At 42.6% G+C, this 21,011-nt stretch overlaps 1 protein-coding gene across 4 annotated transcripts in view; it reads left to right on the top strand.

Moving 5' to 3' along the window:
• The window catches only part of ADGB (androglobin), a 633,675-nt gene that overhangs the window by 240,131 nt on the left and 372,533 nt on the right, over positions 1–21,011 (top strand). For all 4 annotated transcript variants that reach the window (XM_033939743.1, XM_033939744.1, XM_033939742.1 and 1 more), the window contains one exon: positions 6,665–6,748. In XM_033939743.1, the coding sequence (XP_033795634.1) occupies positions 6,665–6,748 (84 nt within the window). The remainder of the gene's footprint in view (positions 1–6,664; positions 6,749–21,011) is intronic.

Genomic DNA, 21,011 nt, shown 5'->3' with positions numbered 1-21,011 from the left:
TAAGTAAGATCTTCTTTTGCTGAAGCCATTGTGTTCATCAAGGTGATCAATGATGTGGTCCATTACCAGCACTTCTACCATCTTTCCTGGCACCGAGATCAGACTCACCAGACTGTAGTTTCCCGGATCTCCTTGAACCTTTCTTGAAGATCTGCATAACATTCGCTACTTTCCAGTCTTCCGAAATCCTTCCTGTTTTGATCGACAGATTGGCTATTAGTTGGAGCAGTTCAACTATAACCCCTTTCAGTTCCTTGATTACCCTTGGATGGATGCCATCCATTCCCGGGGATTTATCGTTTTTAAGCCTATCAATCTGCCTGCATACCTCTTCTAGACTGACCGTCAACCCTGTCAGTTTCCCATCTTCATTTCATGCTTATAATAAGCCTATTGGCTTCCGGTATGTTGTATATATCCTCTTCAGTAAATACAGATGCAAAAAATGTGTTCAGTTTGTCGGCGATAGCTTTGTCCTCCTTTAGCACTCCCTTTATTCCATGGTCATCCAACAGCCCCCCTGCTTGAAGTTTTTTGCCTCCTTGGCTATCTTTTCCTCGTAGTATCTTTTGGCCCCTCTTACCGCCTTATGGCACCTGTCTGTGGCGCCTTATGCACATGTCTGTGCTTTTTCCAGTTTTCGTCCATTTTTTACCTTTTCCATTCCTTAAACGAAGTCTTTTTGTCTCTGATTGCTTCCTTCACCACTACAGTGAGCCACGCCGGTTCCTTGTTCTTTTTCCTCTTGGATCCCTTGTTGATACGCGGTATATATAGATTTTGCGCCTCGGTGACTGTATCCTTAAAAAGGAACCATGCTTGCTATAGCGTTTCTAGAGTGCTTATCCTCTTCTTAATCTTCTTCCCCACCATGACTCTCATCCCTTCGTAATTCCCTTTTCGGAAATTCAGTGCCGTGTCTGTCGTTTTGGATCAATGTTTTGCTCCTGTGTCCAGGTTGAAGCGGATCATATTGCGATTACTGCTTCCCAGCGTCCCTTCTACTTCTACACCTTGCGCCGGTCCTCGTAGTCCATTTAGAATTAAGTCCAGAATTGCATTTCCTCTCATATTTTTCTTGACAAGTTGTTCCAGGAAACAATCGCCTACAGCATCCAGGAACTTGGTCTCCCTACTGCAGCTGGATTTGCCTAGGTTCCAGTCTATCCCCGGATAATTGAAGTTACCCATGATAACTGCGTTGCCTCCCTTGAAGTTGTATTTAATTTCGTCCGTCATTTCTCCATTAGTTTCTTTGGACTGCACTGGGGGTCGGTAATAGATGCCGATCTTCGTTTGCATTCCATTTGTTCCCGGAATTTTGGCCCATAGAGACTCTACCTTATTTTTTGTTTCTGGCATGTTTTCTCCAGTAGACTCAATTCCCTCTTTGATGTAAAGTGCAATACCCCCACCTTTTTGACCTACTCTTTCTCTGCATAATAGCTTGCATCTTGGTAGCACAGTGTCCCGAACGTTTTCCTCAATCCACCATGTTTCCGTGATGCTGATGATGTCAAGGTTATCTTTTTGTGCCATAACTTCCAATTCCCCCATCTTATTCTTAAGGCTCCTGCGTTCGTGTGCATACACTTAAGTTTGCCTGTTACTTTCTTGTATTTCCTTCCCTCTTGTGTCCCTTTCGAACCGTCAGGATTTCTGTCTTGCCTATGATCCAATGAGTCTTCCCCACAATCTTCCTGCATGGTATCCTCTGGGTATACCGTTTTCCAAACCATCAACTCTTAGTCGACTGTCGTTTTCCCCTTCTTCCTAGTTTAAAAACTTTTCTATTTAACTCTTGATGTTGCTTGTAAGTAGCCTCATTCTGTCTCCGCTGAGGTGAAGTCCATCGTTTCTGTATAGTTTGCTCTTCTTCCAGAATATTGTCCAGTTGCGCACAAAGTGGAATCCTTCTTCCTCACACCAGCGCCTCATCCATGCGTTGACTGCTTACAGCTCCATCTGCCTCTTCTCGTCGGACCGGCAGGATCTCTGAGAACGCTACCCTCGGCATTCTGGTCTTCAGCTTCCTTCCTAGCATCCGGAACTGGTCCTTCAGTGCTTCTCTGCTGTAGTTCCTGTTGCTCACGTTGTTTGTCCCCAAGTGGATCACCACTGCCGTATCGTCTTCTTCCACGCTGTCAATGATCCTGTCAGTGCGGCTCACTATATCTTCTACCTTGGCTCCCGGTAGGCAGGTCACTAGCCGATCCTGTCTTGCTCCCACTATGGGGCAGTTGGCTTCTCTAATGATGGAGTCCCCCACGACGATTGCTGTCCTCTCTATCTTCTTTTGTCTCTCTAGCCGCAGGTCCGTGTCCCTGGTGTATGTCCAACTCTCAAGATGTAGGTCCACGTCCTCTGTGTACTTCCATCTTCCCTCAACCTTGCGTTAAATTGCGCCAGACTCGTCTTCCTGTGGGTTCCCTCCGCTGTTTCCAGGACTCGCTACTTTGTCACCTATTTCTTCCTTGTGGTTGTCCTCCAGGTGGTCCTCACTCACTGTAGGTGTATCTTGGCAGTTCCTCTGTTGTTTGTGATTTTCCACGGCCTCCCTGTATGCCTCCTCAATGAACTTCTCTAACTCCTGGACTTCTTCCTCAATGTTTTCCTCTGTCATGAAGTTTTCTGCCTCTCTGTCCTCCTCCTCCACTGCTCGAAGTGCTTCTAGTTCCAGTATTCTGCCATCCAGGAGTCTGACTTGTTTCTAGAAAATTAAAGTTATTATTATTATTAATAAAAAGGTACTGGGGGGGATTTAAAAAGGTACGGGGAAGGATTTAAAAAGGTACAGGTAGGTGTAAAAAACAGTTAGTCAGCTGAGATGGATCCCTCCTGTCCTGGCCTACCACTAGACCACAAGAGGGGGTGGACAGGGGACAGTGCAGGGTGGTGGCACAGGGTACAGAGCCTGGAAGGGAGGGGGGGGGGACAGACAGGGTGCAGAGCCTGGCAAGCAGTATGGGGTTGGGTACAGGGCCTGGTATATTTTATTAAATATATTAGTACACCATTTGGCTCAGAATATTTTTTTCTTGTTTTCCTCCTCTAAACCTAGGTGCGTCTTATGGTCAGGTGCATCTTATAGTGCAAAAAATACGGTACTTACTGTAACAGGTATTAATTGGGGACATCAGGCAGATATTCTTACACCCCTCCCACCTCCCCTGGTTGGCTTCTTAGCTTGCTTACGGAAATGAGGAACCGTGAGCCAACATCAGGTGGAAAGGCACTCACGCATGTTTGGTGCAGGTAGTCTTGAAGCTATGCAAAGCTTAAAGTGATAGAAACATAGCAACATAGAAGATGACGGCAGAAAAGGGCCTTGGCCCAACAAGTCTGCCCACTCTAATGACCCACCCATTAATTTCTTCCTTGAAGTGATCCCACATGCTTATCCCATTTTCTCTTAAAATCCAGCACACTGCTGGCCTCCATTACCTGCAGTGGAAGACCATTCCAATGATCAACCACCCTTTCAGTGAAGAAATACTTCCTGGTGTCACTATGAAATCTCCCACCCCTGAGTTTCAACGGATGTCCTCTCGTTGCCATAGGTCCTTTAAGGAAAAAGATATCCTCTTCTACCTCAGTACAGCCAGTAACATATTTGAACGTATCAATCATGTCTCCCCTCTCTCAATCATGTTCCTCAAGTGAGTATAGCTGCAACTTACCCAGTCTTTCTTCTTACGGGAGATCCTTGAGTCCTGAGACCATCCTGGTGGCCTTTCGCTGAACCGACTCAATTCTCAGCACATCCTTTTGATAATGTGGTCTCCAGAATTGTACACAATATTCCAGATGAGGTCTCACCATGGATCTGTACAACGGCATTATAACTTCGGGCTTCCGGCTGACGAAACTTCTTCGGATACAACCCATCATTTGTCTAGCCTTGGATAAAGCTTTCTCCACTTGATTGGCAGTCTTCATGTCATCACTAATGATCACTCCCAAGTCTCGTTCTGCTGCAGTTCTTGCTAAGGTCTCACCATTTAGGGTGTAAGTTCTGCATGGATTTCTTCTGCCAAGGTGCATGACCTTACACTTTTTGGCATTAAAACTTAGTTGCTAAGTTGAGGACCAATGCTCCAGTAAGAGTAGGTCCTGCGTCATACAGTCGGGTACTGTGCTTTTGCTTACTATGTTGCATAGTTTGGCGTCATCGGCGAATAATGTAATTTTACCTCGCAGCCCCTAAGCCAGGTCCCTTATGAAGATATTAAATAGGATCGGACCCAAGACCGAGCCCAGACCCAAGACCAAGCCCTGTGGTACTCCACTGATCACTTCCGACGTTTCGGAGAGAGTACCATTCACCACCACCCTCTGAAGCCTACCTCTGAGCCAGTCTTTTACCCATGCAGTTAATGTTTCTCCTAATCCCATCGAACTCATCTTGCTTAATAACCTGCGGTGTGGGACACTATCAAAAGCCTTACTGAAGTCCAAGTACACGACGTCCAGGGACTCCCCCATATCCAACTTTTTCGTTACCCAGTTAAAGAAGCTGATCAGATTGGATTGGCAGGACCTTCCCTTTGTAAATCCATGTTGATGGGGATCTCATAGATTCTCATCGTTCAGGATCATATCTAATTTGTGTTTGAGTAGTGTTTCCATAATTTTACTCACCGGTCCTGCATCCCTTTTTGTGGAGCGGAATGACATTAGCTGTTTTCCAGTCCAAAGGGACTCTTCCTTTACTTAGGGAAAGATTGAAGAGCGCGGATAACGGTTCCACCAGCTCATCTCTCAACTCCCTAAGCACACTGGGATGTAGTTTGTCTGGTCCCATGGCTTTGTTCACTTTGAGCTTTGAAAGTTCATAGTAGACGCTGCTGGACGTAAACTCAAAATCTCAAAACGGGTCTTCCGAGCTTTCCCTTGTCTGCAGCTGCGGACCGGATCCTGGCACCTCGCAGGTAAAGACTGAGCAGAAGTATTCATTTAGTAGTTCGGCTTTATCAGAGTCCGATTCTACATAATTCCCGTCAGGTTTCCTAAGGTGCACTATCCCATCTGTGTTCCTTTTTCTGTCACTAATATAACTGAAGAAGGATTTATCCCCCTTTTTAATATTCTTTGCTAGATTCTCTTCCATCCGGAGTTTGGCCTCTCTGACTGCTGTTTGACAGCTCTAGACTTGGCCAGTTAGTCTTCTTTAGTCTCTCATTTTTCTGATTGTTTGCAGGAGATAAATGCTCTTTTCTTCTTTTTTACGAGGTCCGAGATCTCCGCAGAGGACCACTGAGGTTTATTGTTCCTCCGCCGTTTACTTACTGTTTTTATATAGAGGTTAGTTGCTTCGTATAGGGTAGATTTCAGAGCTGACCTCATTACCTCTACATTATCTGTTGCGGCCTGGTTTTGCAGCGCACGATAGACGAAATCACCCATGCTTTTGAAGTTAGTGCCCTTAAAGTTGAGGACCTTTGTGGATGTGTTAGATCTAGTGATTCCTTTCCTGAGGTGAAACCACACCATGTTGTGGTCACTGGAGGCCAACGTATCGCCTACCGAAACCTCTGTGACACTTTCTCCGTTGGTGAGTACCAGGTCCCTAGTGGGCTCCAATACCATCTGTTTGAGTTGTGCTCCCTTTATGGAGGTTTGTAGCCTTCTGCTGCTGCTGGTCGTAGCGGAAAGTTTGTTCCAATCTGCATCAGGCATATTGAAGTCCCCTAACAACACCGTGTCTCCACGTAGAGTGATGGTCTCTATGTCTTCGATTAGTTCTATATCTATGTTTTTCTGTTGTCTTGGAGGTCTGTATACAACACCAAGATACAGGCATTTGTCATTCCCCCTGGCCAGGTTCACCCAAAGGGATTCCCCGATGTACTTGACGTCTGCGATCATGGTAACTTTGATGTCCTCTTTAGTGTATAGTGCTACCCCTCCTTCTGTTTTGCCCTATCTGTCTCGACGAAGTAAGTTGTATCCCGGTATAGCCATATCCCACCATGGGAATCCGTGAACCAGGTCTCAGATATTGCTACCACATCTAGGTCGGTGTTCCTCATTTCCGTTTCCAATTCCAGAATTTTATTGCCTAAACTGTGAGCATTAACATACATAGCCCTCCATACTTTATGTTTGCTAGGTCTCCATGGCGATTTTCCCGCCTGAGTTAGTGTGGTTCCTACAGTACTGTTTGCCATGTGTGTACTTACCTCAGACTCAGAAATGGAGTGGCAAGTTACCCCACCAGGATGGTTACTTACCACACCAGTATGTGAGTGGGTACCCTCCCCCAACTGTATGTATCGGCCTCCGTGAATGATGTCACCTACATGTGAGAATATCTGCCTGCTGTCCCCGGATAACACCTGTTATGGTAAGTAACTGCTTTTTGGTTGTTCAATGTTTAACACATTTGTTATAATTTCAGAACAGAGCAGATTTGTTCTTTGGGGTGTTTCTCCATACCCCTACTTCACATCAGTTTCTAGAAGGAGCTATTGCCTGCTTTGGAGTTAGCTGTAGGGGGCAGCAGAACCCTCTGTGAAGTAGGAGGGATTCAAAATCTGGTGTGCATTCCTTCTGCAAGGCTCACAAGCACAGTGATATAACTCGCTTTTCCAGAATGGCACACCTATCTACTAGAAAAGATATAAAAAAGGTAAGAACCTAATCTCTTTTTTTGTACATATAGACAACTACAGACAGCAACAGGAATTGTTAATGACTGGATAAAAGAGAATGAGGACGAGAAAGACAGAAGAGGAAGGACAAAAAGGTAAAGGATAAAGATGGTTAAAGGGAGAAAAATAACAGTATTTTAGAGAGAAAATCAGACAAGCTGCAATCAAGTTTTCTTATCAGCACCGGATAATGTAGTTAACATATGTGCATGGTTTATAGCAGGTACAAATGCTGACATTCAAAAATACAACCCTTGGCATCCATGGGCTTTGCATGCCATTTCTAGGAAACCTCTAAAATGTCCCCAATACATCTCCACTGTGGTTGTCCAAGCATGTATTGCTGGCATTTCAGTATACATGTAGTGCCTATTTGAAAATTGTTCTTTACCCTTGGATTTCATTTACAAATTCCACTGTTTATTAGGGATGTGCATTCAGATTAGAGAATGACACGGGGAAAAAATTTGTCCCCGTCACCGCCCCGTCCCCGGTCGACTATCCTCTGCACCGCCCCGTCACCGCCATCCCTTTCACCGCCCCGTCACCGCCACTGCCATCCCATTCACCGCCCCGTCACCGTCACCGCAGCATGCATAAAAGCCTCAAACAGGTATGATTTTATATACTTATCTTTATTAACGTATAAAGGAAACATTCTTTACAACTTTACAACTTAGTTAACTATACAAAAACAAAACACAACCTGTACTTTTAATTGTCCTTATTTTTTAACCCGTGGATGAACAACAAATCATCTGCACAAATGCAAACCTGCTATCATGAAATCTGATTTTTAAGGGCATGCATTCGTGCAATTGTGCCACAGCAAATGGACTTTGGTGCATTTGCCAAGGGAGAATCGCTACTGTGGCTTTGTAAAAGGGGCCCTTACTGAGTGAAGTCCATAGTCACCTAGACCAGTGTTTCTCTCAACCAAGTTTCCCAGGCCAATCTCCACCCCTGACCCCCATCCCCATCATAATAGTAAATAGTACTAATTGTAATGCAATTTCTTCCATTCATTTTTCATGTACACTACTATATATAATATTAATTCATTATGGTAACCACAAAATTAAAAGAAACACAAAGCACACTGTATGCAGAGAAAATATTAATTAATATTTGTTTCATTTTTCAAAGAGGTCAAGACAGATGACTAAAATATGCAATGTCACTTCAGAAACAACTATAGAAAAATAGACAAATATAATGCAAAATATAGATAACTGATATAAATTCTCAAAACTGACACATTTTGATCACTAAATTGAAAATAGTCATTTTCCATACAATTTTTCTATCACTAATCTTCCCCCACCCCATATATATTCCGCAGGTTTTCAAAGAGATCAAGGCAGATGATTTTATGCAATGACACATCAGGAACAACTATACAAAAATAGACAAATATACCCCCCTCCCCTTTTACTAAATCGCAATAGCGGTTTTTAGCGCAGGGAGATGCGCTGAATGCCCTGCACTGCTTTCGATGTCATAGGCTCCCTGTGCTAAAAACCGCTATTGCGATTTAGTAAAAGGGGGCCATAGTGCAAAATATAGACAGCAGATATAAATTCTCAAAACAGACACATTTTGATCACTAAACTGAAAATAAAATCATTTCTCCCACAAGTGGACATGCTCTATGGCTGCTTTAACTGTAAGGCGCCTGAATCTAAGGCTATATGCTACCATTCTGTAATGGAACCTGGGAGCCCATTCACTGCTATAGAATAGGCGTTCCCTGTACAGTCTCAGGGTGCCTACTAGGAAGAATCCACTTGGAAAATTGCCCCTTATTTTTTAAGGATTATAAAAACAGAAGCAATAATATGAAAAACAAAACCCAGCCTTAAAACAGGCTGAATTAATTTGTGAACCATTATTTAAAGGATACTCAGAAAAAATATTGTTTTCCCTTAACTTAAATGAAATAAACATATTCCTATCCATCATTTGACTATAGCTAAGGGCAAAAGAACCTCATAGAGCTGCAGTGAAATAGAAAAGTGATTTTGTTTTACTGTAATCTCTGCATTAAGTAGATTTGCACACCCCAAGTTCCTTAAATCCTGATGCACTTCTAGCTTTTCCTGTATTAGACTTTGCAAGATTAATAAATGGAGCATTCTTCTGCCTGCCAGTTAAAGGATGAAAAAAAAAAAAAAGCCTCTAAAGTTCAAATCACAGCTTGACTAAACTCGAACTTTTTTGATTTCATTCTTCCTGGCTGACCACAATAAGCACCAAGGTTGGGGAAGGGGTAAAATGCAGACCTCACGGACCTCGCGGATCTAAACCCGTACCGCCTTAAAAATCTGAGGTCCGTGTCGGCCGTGTCCGTGGCGAGAGCAAGCAGAATCAGGTCCAATGTCCGTGCGTTTTTTTTTTTTCTCAAATTGTATACCACTACACTTGCTGCTTTTACTTGCTTCGGGCCTTCCTCATTGCTGGGACCTGCCTACTTTCTGTTTCCGCGAAGGCAGGACCCGGCAGCGAGGAAGGCCCAAAGCAAGTAAAAGCAGCAAGTTGTAAGCTTCCCTCCGGGGCTCTATTGTGTGCGTGCTGGCTTCCCTTCTCTTCCCTCCGAAACCAGAAGTAGCGTCCTGGGAGGGGGGGAAGAAAAGGGAAGCCGGCACGCATACGATAGAGCCCCGGCCTGGAGGGAAGCTTACAACTTGCTGCTTTTACTTGCTTCGGGCCTTCCTCACTGCCGGGTCCTGCCTTCCCGGAAACAGAAAGTAGGCAGGATCCGGCAACGAGGAAGGCCCAAAGCAAGTAAAAGCATGCTGGCAAAAAAAGGCAGGCGTCAAACAAAATTTTCGGCGGCGAGTTAGCCCGGGAAGGAGCATCGGCAGCATGGGTGGTCATCTAAATCAGCCAGGGAGAACACTTACTTGTACCTGACGAAGTGAAACGAGTGAATCCAAGCGAGGCAGCGACTGCAAACAAAATTCAAATCCTGGGCTCGGCTCCGAAATCCAATCGCTACTGCTGCACTACAACCCATTAAATATCAGGTGTGGCAGTAGCGATTGGTCCCCTTCTTTGAGCAAAAAGAACTGACCAATGAAGAGCCTGTATATTAGGGGGCGGAGTCAATGCGGCAACGTGCAAGTCGGGTAGAGACTAGAGAGTTGAGGAGACAGACCACGCGGAGACAAACATGGCCGCCAGAAAAAATCTGACACCCGGTCCCGAACTAAAGACTCACGGTGAAGACAAGGTAAATAGCGGTACATAGAAGGGGGTACATTTGCCTGCGGGGACAAATCTTTTCACCGTTTTTGTGGGCTGTGAAAACTTTTGTCCCCATGTCTGCGGCGATTTGGCTATGGAGTCTCCAAAGCCCGCAGCCAAACCGCAGCCACCCCGCGGCTCCCTGCGGGGATCGCTCCCCGTGTCATTCTCTAATTCAGATCAGGTGTTTAGTTTGTTTGGGTATTGTGACGGGACCAGGGGTAAGCCTAGCACTGGCAACCCGGCTCCCACCCCAGGCGCAAGTATTAGTGCTCTTTGGAGGACCACTCTGGAATAAGAACAGCAGAGAAAAGGAAAAGGGGAAAAAAATCCTCCACCAATAATTGCCAGTTCTAAGTTTTAATATCCAGTTCAGTTTGCACTGATTCTGATACAGCCACACCAGCTGATGATGCTTGGAAAGGTTTATCACAAACAAAGTTCTCCTTTTACAGCAAGTCCTTGCTTCAATCAGGAAAGAAAAAAACAAACAAAACATTTTCCTTTAAACCAGGGTTTCTTTCTCACAACTCAGCTGCCATGTTTTGCACAGTTCTGGGCAGCATTCTGGTTTCAAGAACTTATATACAAGAGCCCCTGTGGACCAGCTGGCCCTGGGCTTTAGTTCCACGCCTTTTGAGGCTTGGCCCAAATTATTGTATTGAGCACACTGTTTCTTCAGGAAGTTCTCCCCACCTGACTACCTGACTACCTGACTACTAAATACCCCCACTACCCTTCTTATTTCTGGGCAATGGGCTGGGAACCATCCACCCTTGTTTTAATGGTCTAAGATTCCCCTCCCAAAAGTTCCCACTATCAGGGATGTGGAATGTCAGGTCACCGAACCACTCCGGGCTTAAGGATAATATGTTAGCCTGAACATAACAAAATCTTCAGTAATGTTTTTTCCCATGGAAAAATTATCTTAAATTTTCATCACAGATATTCCTAGATAGTTTCCCACTCCAAATAGTGAAAACAATGAAAATATTGGGAGTGATACTAGATCAGGAACTTTCTTATCATGATCAGATTAGTTCAGTGGTTAGAAACTGTTTTTATAAGTTATGTCTCATTAGATCACTATCAAAAGTTCTAAAACCAGAAGCTCTTAATATTCTCATTCACTCATTAATTATTTCTAGGCTTGATTATTGCAATACATTATATCATGGTATAACCCAAAAAGAAATAAGAAGATTACAAATACTACAAAATACAGCAATAAAAATTATTACTAATTCAAAAAAATATGACCACGTCACACCACTTCTACAAACAGCACACTGGTTACCAATCACACATAGAATAACTTTTAAAATTTTATTGTTAACATTTAAAATTCAACAATCTAATGCTCCTATATTCTTGGATCATCTCTTGATACCGTATTCTCCATTCAGGGCACTTAGATCAATAGAACAGTATTTATTGACTATCCCTTCTCTAAAAGTAATAGGATCTAGATATACTATTTTTTCAGTTATAGCACCCCAGCTCTGGAACAATTTACCAATTTACTTATGCAACGAAACCTCTTTAGAAAAATTTAAAAGTTCTTTAAAAAGTTTCTTGTATAAGGATACATTCAAGATACAGATAGTATAACTTATCAATCATTAAATCTCATGATCTAAAACTGAAAGTTTAAATTTTAATTAGACCTATGCATAGGTCGCAAACTTCTCTTCTTTCTTTTCAATTATCTTTGCTCTTATATCTTTTCTTGTTACCCACCAGATGTGTTTTTCCCTAAATGTTTCTTCACTTTCCTTAAACATTGTAGTTCATCCCCCTCGCCTTCTGTACCAGTTATTTATTTCTACATATATACTATATATTTAATTGTATAAAACTGCTTTGTTTGCATTTTTAAAATGTTATACACATTGAAGTACTCGATATTGCGTGTACAACAAACCTTAATAAACTTGAAACTTCTAACACTAGTTAGTATTAGCCCATCCCCCACTCATTATGCTTTGCTGGCATACAGGGATTCTGGATTAATTTCTACTGTTAGGCAATCCTCACATTCACACATCAAACTTTCATTCTTTATACAGTCCCACATAAGGACAGAAATGTTCCTTTTAAGAACTTTAAACCATTGTTATAAAACAAACTTTAATTCCCTTCCCCCACATAGTACCTTACTAACTCATGCTGCATTCAGACATATAGTCTAAGGCTTCTGGGTTGCAGTCCATTTCATTCTCCTCAGAGATATCTCCCTCTACCTCCATAAGAGATCCCTCACTCTCTGAAGCTGGATACAGGCTATCCTCTGAAGCAACATTTGGCCAGAACCTGCTCATGGAGCTTTTCCCTTCCAATTAGTCTCTGCTTAGGAAGCAGAGTCTTATCAGCATGGCAGTGCTGTGCCGGGACTGGTGGTTTCTTAGCAGAAGGCAGGAGGACAGTGCTTCTAGCCTTAGGCGCCCTGTTCTGTGAGGAATGTCCTTCCCTCCAGGTTCCTGATTGCTTATGGGTGTTCTCAGCTGCCTTTAATTTATTCTGCTGTGCAACTTTCACAGCCAGGTTCTGCCTGTCAGCTCCACCCCTTTCCTTAACCCTTGCTGTGTCAGATTGCCTGACCAGAGGTTTTACTGGAGAATTAACAGATTATAAAAGGGATTATAGTGACTTGGAACAGGTATTCTGTTCTTCTCTGCCATCCCTTCTCTGTTCTGCCCTGCCTTTCGGATCTTAGCACTGGGAACAGGATTAATGGGCAGCTTCCTTGGTTTAGGAATTAGGAATAGGCACATTTTCTTTAGTGGCAGGGTTTAAAGCAGGTTTTGAACCCGTGACAGGAGCTTCCCTGTCACAATATATGCAATATTAAAATTTGCACAAATCACTTGTGTGCATGTATATGTATGAACACACACACGTACAGTTGATTTATCCCAGGACAAGCAGGCAGCATATTCTCACATGTGGGTGACGTCATCCACGGAGCTCCGGTATGGAAGGTCCCAAGGGCATTGCCACTTTAAGAACTTTAGAAAGTTTGTAACTGACCACACCGCGCATGTGCGAGTGCCTTCCTGCCCGACGTAGGCGCGTGACTCCTCAGTTCAATGTTTTTCGTGGAGTTTAGAAGTCGCATTGAATGTTCGTTCTTTTTTCTGCCTTGCCTTCCAGCTCGAATGTATATTTTTTCATTCTGTTATTCTTTCTTCGGCTTTCTTTTTTTTTTTTTTAACGTTAAGTTGTTTTTTTCCTCGTCACCTTCAGGCTTTGACGGCGGGGCCTACATTTTCACCTCAGCCTCTCACCTTTGATTTGGCTGAGGCATTTTTTTCCAAATTTAATGTCTTGGCCGTTAACGGGGTTCAAGAAATGCAGCAGGTGCCAGCAGACAATTTCTGTGATAGATCCACACTCGTGGTATATACAGTGTCTTGAGCCGGACCACTGCACTGATTCCTGTACACGGTATTCCACTTTGAAAAAGCACACCTTAAAAAGCCACCTTCTTCAGCAAAAATAACTCTTCAGTGCCGCCATGGAAGGGGACCAATCTTCATATCCTTTGATGTCCACGGCACCACCAGTAAAGGCACCGCACTCCGCGGCACCATCCTCAAAGGCACCGAGGTCTTCCTCAGCACTGCCTTCCACCCCTGCGTCGCAGCCTCTTGCTCCTTCAGTAAGCCAGCGAAGAAGTCACCAGCTTTCCAGATAAGGTTGCAGGCCACTATGGCATGAGTTCAGTCATGCCGGCCAAGTGGCGACCCCTCATGCGACTCACTCCAAAATCCATGGGTTTCTCTTCTTCTGAGTCATCCTCTTCGGAGCGGGTCGCGGCACCGATGGCTCCGGCGACAAAGCCACAGGTACCAGTGCCTTCTCTGAAAGAACAGTTTGAGGCATTCTTTCATGCAGAGTATGGTGGTATTTTTCAAAAATTGTTAACCCAAACACTGACTCCGCAGGTACCGGCCCAGCCTGAGCGTTCCAGTACCAGGGATGCCAGAACCAGTTCTCAGCCTTCAATGCCGTCTCCTTGTTCTTGGCACCACCCATCATGCAGGCATGCATCAAAGACTCCTGCTTCCAGTCACCGATCTAGCTCATCAAGGTATCATTCCTTTTCATCTCGACATTCTCAATCCAGGAAGTCTTCTCGTAAGTACAAATATATTTTTTCTAAACATTCAGAGAAGCGTAAACGACATACATCCTCTCCGTCGCTGGATTGATACAGACGCAAGAGAAGACATAGATCTCAGTCTCTGGTCATAGATTCTGACCTTCCCATCAAGTCTTCTATTGCTGTTTCTCCATCAACAACAGAAGCTTATGATTCTCTGGAACAGCACTCTCTGCAGGCTCCTACCAAAGAATCATCTCTACCAGAGACCCTTTCCTTTACCTGGCTTATAAGACAGCTTGGAAAGGACGTGTCTCTTAAACTGGAAGCAGACTCCAAATACACTCCTGAACATATGGATACTAAAGAACATATGGATACTAAAGAAGTCATTAAACTTCCTCTCCATTCAATTTTGAAGGATACTCTTCATAAAAATTGGGAATCTCTATTAGTACCAGTTGCTCCCAGGAAGCTGGACTCTCTTTATAGGATTGTTCCCACCCAAGGATTTGACAAGCCTCAACTGTCTCATCATTTCTTAATTTTAGAGTGGAAAATTAAATATAGACATAGTTCAGTACCTACCTCCATATTTTTTTTTTTAAATATCTTTATTCAGTTCCAGTCATACAACAGTAGAAAAACAATAAGAATGTACAGTCAATGAACAAAACAGATCCAACAAGTGTCAAATAAATGCTAAGTGCAAATCTGAAAGGAACTGTATAACAACATTTTAAATCCTGAGAAGGAACCCTACCCCCAAACTAAAACCCATCTCTCCCTCCACCCCATGCTAGGTGGGATACGATGTTAAAGAACAAAAAAATCCACTAAGTTAAATCAACTTAAATGGTCAATAAGTGGCTTCAGCCCACAGGTGTTGATGTATTCCAGAAGGGTTCCCAAATAGTGGTAAACTGCTGTCCCAATTTGGAGTTCATTTCTTATAACTCTTCTTTCCATTGAGGCTTGCATCATCATTAGGGAGCGCCATTGAGACAGAATGGGTGCAGTCAACAGTAGCCAGTACTGCAGTATGCTCCACTTGCCCAACAGGATCAAGCGGTGAAGAAAGTCTTGTAAGCCCCTGGTCTTTGGGTTCACAACATTATATTGTCCAAACAGCATCAGAGGAAAGGGGTGCCATATAATGCGAAACAGTGGATACAATGGTTGTTCAAAAAGAGAAAATATTTGGGCAAGCCCAAAACATGTGTCCAAGAGAAGCAACAGGACAGGAACATTTAGGGCAATTATCTGATTGACTCAAAGTGGCAAGATAAGCCCTGCTTGGTGAGATATACATTCATGCGTACATATGGAAGAGAAATTTTTAGTGATGTTCATAAAGAAGGACATTCATAAACTTCACTCTGTTTTTACCAAGACATTGATGAAATTTGTCACAAGAAAGGGTAGGTACTATATCCCTGTTTCATTTCTCTACTTACTATTCCCATTGAGTCTCAAGGAGTTTGTCCAGCAAGTATTTGTGATAACATTTCAGTGGGACTAATAACTGTGTATCTGTAAGGAAGTCTTGTATTTCTTTAGTCAAAGAATGATTTGGGAGAGAAGCTATGTAATGAGTCATTTGTAAATAGCTAAACAGCACAATAGTTCAAGTTAAATTTTCTGTGAGAGTATAGCCCGAACTTCAGATTGGAAGGGTGTATATTCTCTTACCCCTCCTAAATCTATTCACAGTAAATAGTACATTTATAGATCCTCAGAAGTACCACCTAGCACTCATACAAATTCATTGTGTCAGGCTTTATGTACTACTTCCTCACCGGATCTTCCATACTTGCCTCTTCTTAGCCGAAACCTGGCTAACCTCCGACTCAGACCCATGCATAACCGAATTCTGTCCCAAAGGACAACTAGAACTAGTCTGTAGACAAAACAAGTGAGGGGGAGGACTAGCTATCCTAGTAAAAAACAACCTCAACCTAAAAGTCCTAGATAAACGCTCCTCCCCCCACCTGGACCTTCTAGCCTGCCAAATATCCGATCACACACTCACAGGTACCCTGATATGCCTTCTTTGTTACATTACATCAGGAAAATGGAACGCCTCCAAACACGAACTCGAAGACTTCATCTTCCAGAACTCTCTAAACTCAACACATAACTTGCTCCTCGGAGACATTAATCTATACCTAGAAGACCACATCTCTAAACAAGTTGAAGGTTTAATCTCATACCCCAATGCAGTATCCTACCAAATTCTTAACCCCCAACCCACGCACGAAAAAGGCCACCAACTCGATATTGCAGCATACACAACCTAAAACTCCCTCACACCAGATATCCACATCTCTAACGGTGCCTGGCACCCCTCTCTCTTGTCAGACCATTACAAATATAACTTCAATATCAACTGGGCACAAAACAATAACAAACCCGAACCCCACAAAACCTCCTTCAAAACTCGCCAAAAAATCGAACCCACCACATTCTGGGACAAAATAGACCCCGCAATAGGCTCTACAGATCCTAAAGAATTCATATGCCACTGGCATACCTTAAGCGAAACAACACAATGAGCTAGCTCCATTAAAACCAAAAAACAGAATCTGTAGGCCATCCGACAAATGGTTCGACACCGAACTTCTCCAACTAAAAAGGCACTGCAGACATCTCAAAAGAGCCTGGAAAAAACAGAACCAAGAACAAACCAAAGTAGCATGGAGAAGCCTAAACAAACAATACAAGCTCAAACTTAAGGAAAAACGGAAAGCCTACTATTCCAAACTAGTTGGCACCGAAGCCCCAGACACAAAAATGCTCTTCAAACTAGTAAAGAACCTCACTGACACCAAACCTCTCCTAGCCACTCAAGGAAACCACCCACCAACAGCCTCCCAACTAGCTGACCACTACAAAAGCAAGATCACCACAATCAGATCCACCTTCAATAACTCACCAACCTACCTCGACGAGATAATAGCTAAACCTACAATAGAAGAAGCCACAGCAGCCGACAGGACCTGGACCAACTTCCCACTAGTTCAATGGTCTGATATGGACCGTCTCTACAAAAAATACAGCAAAGCATCATGCGACCTGAATAACTGTCCCTCATATCTCCTAACAACCGCCACCCCTAAATTCAGAGCCAACCTCATGCAATGGATTCAAACCACACTCACGGAAGGTCAAATCCCACTTGAACTAGGTGAGATTATAATCACCCCACTATTGAAAGATCTCAAAGGCCCAATAGACACCCCCTCCAATTCTAGACCTATCGCCTCAATCCCACTATTCGTTAAACTAATAGAAGGTCTAGTAGCACAATATCTCACCAACTACCTAGAAGCCCATAACCTACTTCACCCCTCTCAATCAGGATTCAGAACCAACTATAGTGCAGAGACATTATTAGCAACACTACTAGACACAGCCCGACAGCACCTCAGTAAAGGAAGAAGGATGTTGCTAATTCAACTCGATCTCTCTGACCTGGTAGACCACACCATACTACTTCAGATACTAGACACCATAGGGATCTCAGGAGGGGTATACAACTGGTTCCAAGGATTCCTAAAAACAAGAACGTACAGAGTTAAATCAAACAATCATAAATCAGACCCCTGGTCTAACCCCTGTGGAGTTCCTCAAGGGTCACCGCTGTCGCCCATGCTCTTCAACCTCTTCATATCCTCCCTTGGTACCACTCTAGATACCCTAAACGTAACATCTTTCAGCTACGCAGATGATATAACCATACTCCTCCCCTTCGACGCCCAAGACCCCACCTCATTAGGCAACCTAAAAACAACACTGGAAGCAGTGGAAGAATGGATGTTAGACCACAAACTGAAGCTGAATTCGGACAAAACAAAATTTCTATTACTTGAAAAGGACAAAACCCCATCAATAACAGAATTAGAAATAAACGTCACCAAATACTCCATACAGCCCTCTCTCAAAATCCTCGGAGTGTCGATAGATAGATGCTGCACAATGCAGGTCCAAATCAACAAAACTACTCAAAAAGCATTTTTCACCATGTGCAACCTATGAAAAATAAAAAAATTCTTCGACAAAGAACATTACAGGATCATAGTCCAATTCCTTGTCCTAGGACTAGTGGACTACTGTAATATCCTCTACCTACCATGCCCCACAATCTTGATAAATCAACTACAGACCATTCAAAATACAGCCCTCAGACTGATCTATTCACTTGGAAAATTTGACTATATCACTAATGCCTACATAGATTCACACTAGCTACCGATAAGAGCTCGAATTCAATTCAAATTTTACTGTCTATTATTCAAAGCAATAAACGGAACTGCACCTACCTACCTAAACAACCGCTTAAATCGAAACCGCACATCCAGACTAAGAAGAATCCAGATCCCATTCTCCTACCCACCACTCAAGGGAACTCAGCACAAGAAGATGTACGACGGCCTCCTAGCGACGCAGGCTGCAAAGCTGGACTCCTCCATCTCCAACCTGTTGACAACTACAAGTGACTTTAAATCATTTCAAAAAGAAATCAAAATTCTGCTATTCAAAAAATCTTTCCAGTCTTCTTATCCCCCCCTCCACCGCTTCCTCCCTACTCCATGCAAATTTCCAGCTGACCTCCTACCCCTCTTCTAATATTCCCTCAATGACTCTATCATGTAACCAGCCTCTAAGCTGCAACTTTCCTTCATGTAATCCTCAACTCTCCACCCTTCCTTCAACTTCTCCTCAAAGCCTCTACTATGTATCCAACTCCTAAATTGTAACTTCCTGGAAATGTCCAGCTATCTTCTAATATAATCCGCTTAGAACTGCAAGATACAGGCGGAATAGAAGTCACTAATGTAATGTAATGTAATGTAATACTTTGCTATTAAATTTATAAATACTTTTTTCCACCTTAGTGTATAAATAGTTTAAATACTTAGCTTAAAACTTGTGGTCATGCTTTCAGGGATTTATACCACCAACATGTTTCACCCGAAAGGGTTTTATCAAGGCACCATATTCCTAATAGGATCAAAACAAACATTTTAATACTCACGTATCTAAACTATGTTACTATCTTAGACTTAGTTAACTACCATATCCCAACACAAAGACATTCAAACCTTTCAGCTTACCTTTCTAAAGCTTAACGCCGCTGTAACCGACCACTGAATAGTTAATTCAAAATGGCCGCAGCTTGTTCCTGTCCCATGGCCATTTTTACAGCGGCGTTAAGCTTTAGAAAGGTAAGCTGAAAGGTTTGAATGTAAAAGGGGAGGGGGTATATTTGTCTATTTTTGTATAGCTGTTACTGAGGTGACATTGCATATTTTAAAGTCATCTGCCTTGACCTCTTTGAAACACCGAATATACATTATAGTTAACATTTTCTCTGCATACAATGTGCTTTGTGTTTTTAAAAAAATTTATTGTTGGTAGATCATTTTGGTCATTTTAAAAGTAGCTTGCAAGCCAAAAAAGTGTGGGCACCCCTGATTTAAAGGGTACAAACTGGGAGTTCAGATGCTGGTCTTGTCCTGCATCCACCCATTCTCCACCCATTCATGCACTCTTTAATGGCTGTCAAATATACATGTGGCATATGTGCACCACTTTATGGCACTGCAAAATCACAATTAGCATGGAACTGCTTTTGTTATACCTAAATGATGTAGTCATGCTCAGCTTCAGCGCATAACATAAAAACATAACAAAAAAATCGACCTATAGACCGCATAACCATAAGGATCTATGCGGTTTACAAAAGATTAACTTGTATCACAAATAGAACAATGAAGAAAACTAATTACCCAAAAATCTAGAAAATAAATAAGTCTTCAAATGCCTTCTGAACTCCAAGTATGACATAGATACAAAGAATAGTTGCCTAAAATCTTTATTCCAAAGAGCAGCCTGATATGACAGTGTACGTTCATGCTATTTTTTAAATTTGCATCCCTTCACTGATGGGTTAATGAAAAAAGCATGAGCTTTGCGAGAATATTTTGGATTAGGGACTGTAAATACATCTAACAGATAAGAGGTGCCTGGCCTGTTATGATTCTCTAGTAAATACAACCAAACTTGAAAATGATACGGGCCTCCATGGGCAGCCAATGCAAGTTGCGATAAAAGGGAGATACGTGATCATATTTTTTTCAAACCATAAATTAGTCTCACTGCTGTGTTCTGTGTAAGTCGTAGTATGGAAATATTCTTCTTTACCCCTGCTAGAGAGACTATATTGCAATAGTCTTGATCAGTGGTTCCCAATCCTGTCCTGGAGGACCACCAGCCAGTCAGGTTTTCAGGATAGCCCTAATGAATATGCATGGAGCAGATTTGTATGCCTGTCACCTCCATTATGCATAGTCATTAGATTTGTATGCCTGTCACCTCTCTCATGCATAGTCATTAGGGTTTTCCCGAAAACCTGACTGGCTGGTGATCCTCCAGGACAGGGTTGGGAACCACTGGTCTAGATATCTCAATACCAGCGATTGAATCAGTGACTTAAATGCAGTGATTTTCTGACAGTCCGCAATTTCCATAAAATGTGGAAAACCTTGCGAACTACCTTATCGACTTGTTTCTGCATAGTCAAATTCTGATCCAAAGTAACTCCCAATATTTTAACCAAAGAACAAACAGGATATTGCAGTCTTGATTGTAATAGTATCCTCATATAAATTTTTACGGGATGAAGCAAAAAAGAATTTTGTTTTTTCTGAATTCAGTTTTAATCTAAATTCCAACATCCAACTCTCAATTAATTCAATTACTTCAGCAATGATGTGAGTAATATTGGAGAATAAAGAAGGGCATGGAATTATAACTGTGATGTCATCAGCATAACTAAAAAGTTTCACTCCCAATTTTTTCAGTCTGTTTCCTAATGAAGAAAGATAAACATTAAATAGAAGTGGGGAACCTTGCGGGACACCACAAAGATTATTCCAACCGGAAGAACAGATATTGTCCATTCGAATACAGTAAGAGCGAGAGATCAAAAATCCTTGAAACCA

This window comes from Geotrypetes seraphini, chromosome 3, assembly GCF_902459505.1.
Source record: "Geotrypetes seraphini chromosome 3, aGeoSer1.1, whole genome shotgun sequence".
Classification (NCBI taxonomy): Eukaryota; Metazoa; Chordata; class Amphibia; order Gymnophiona; family Dermophiidae; genus Geotrypetes; species Geotrypetes seraphini.
The sequence above is the reverse complement of the archived record's forward strand: the minus strand, read 5'-3'. Positions and strand labels throughout refer to the sequence as shown.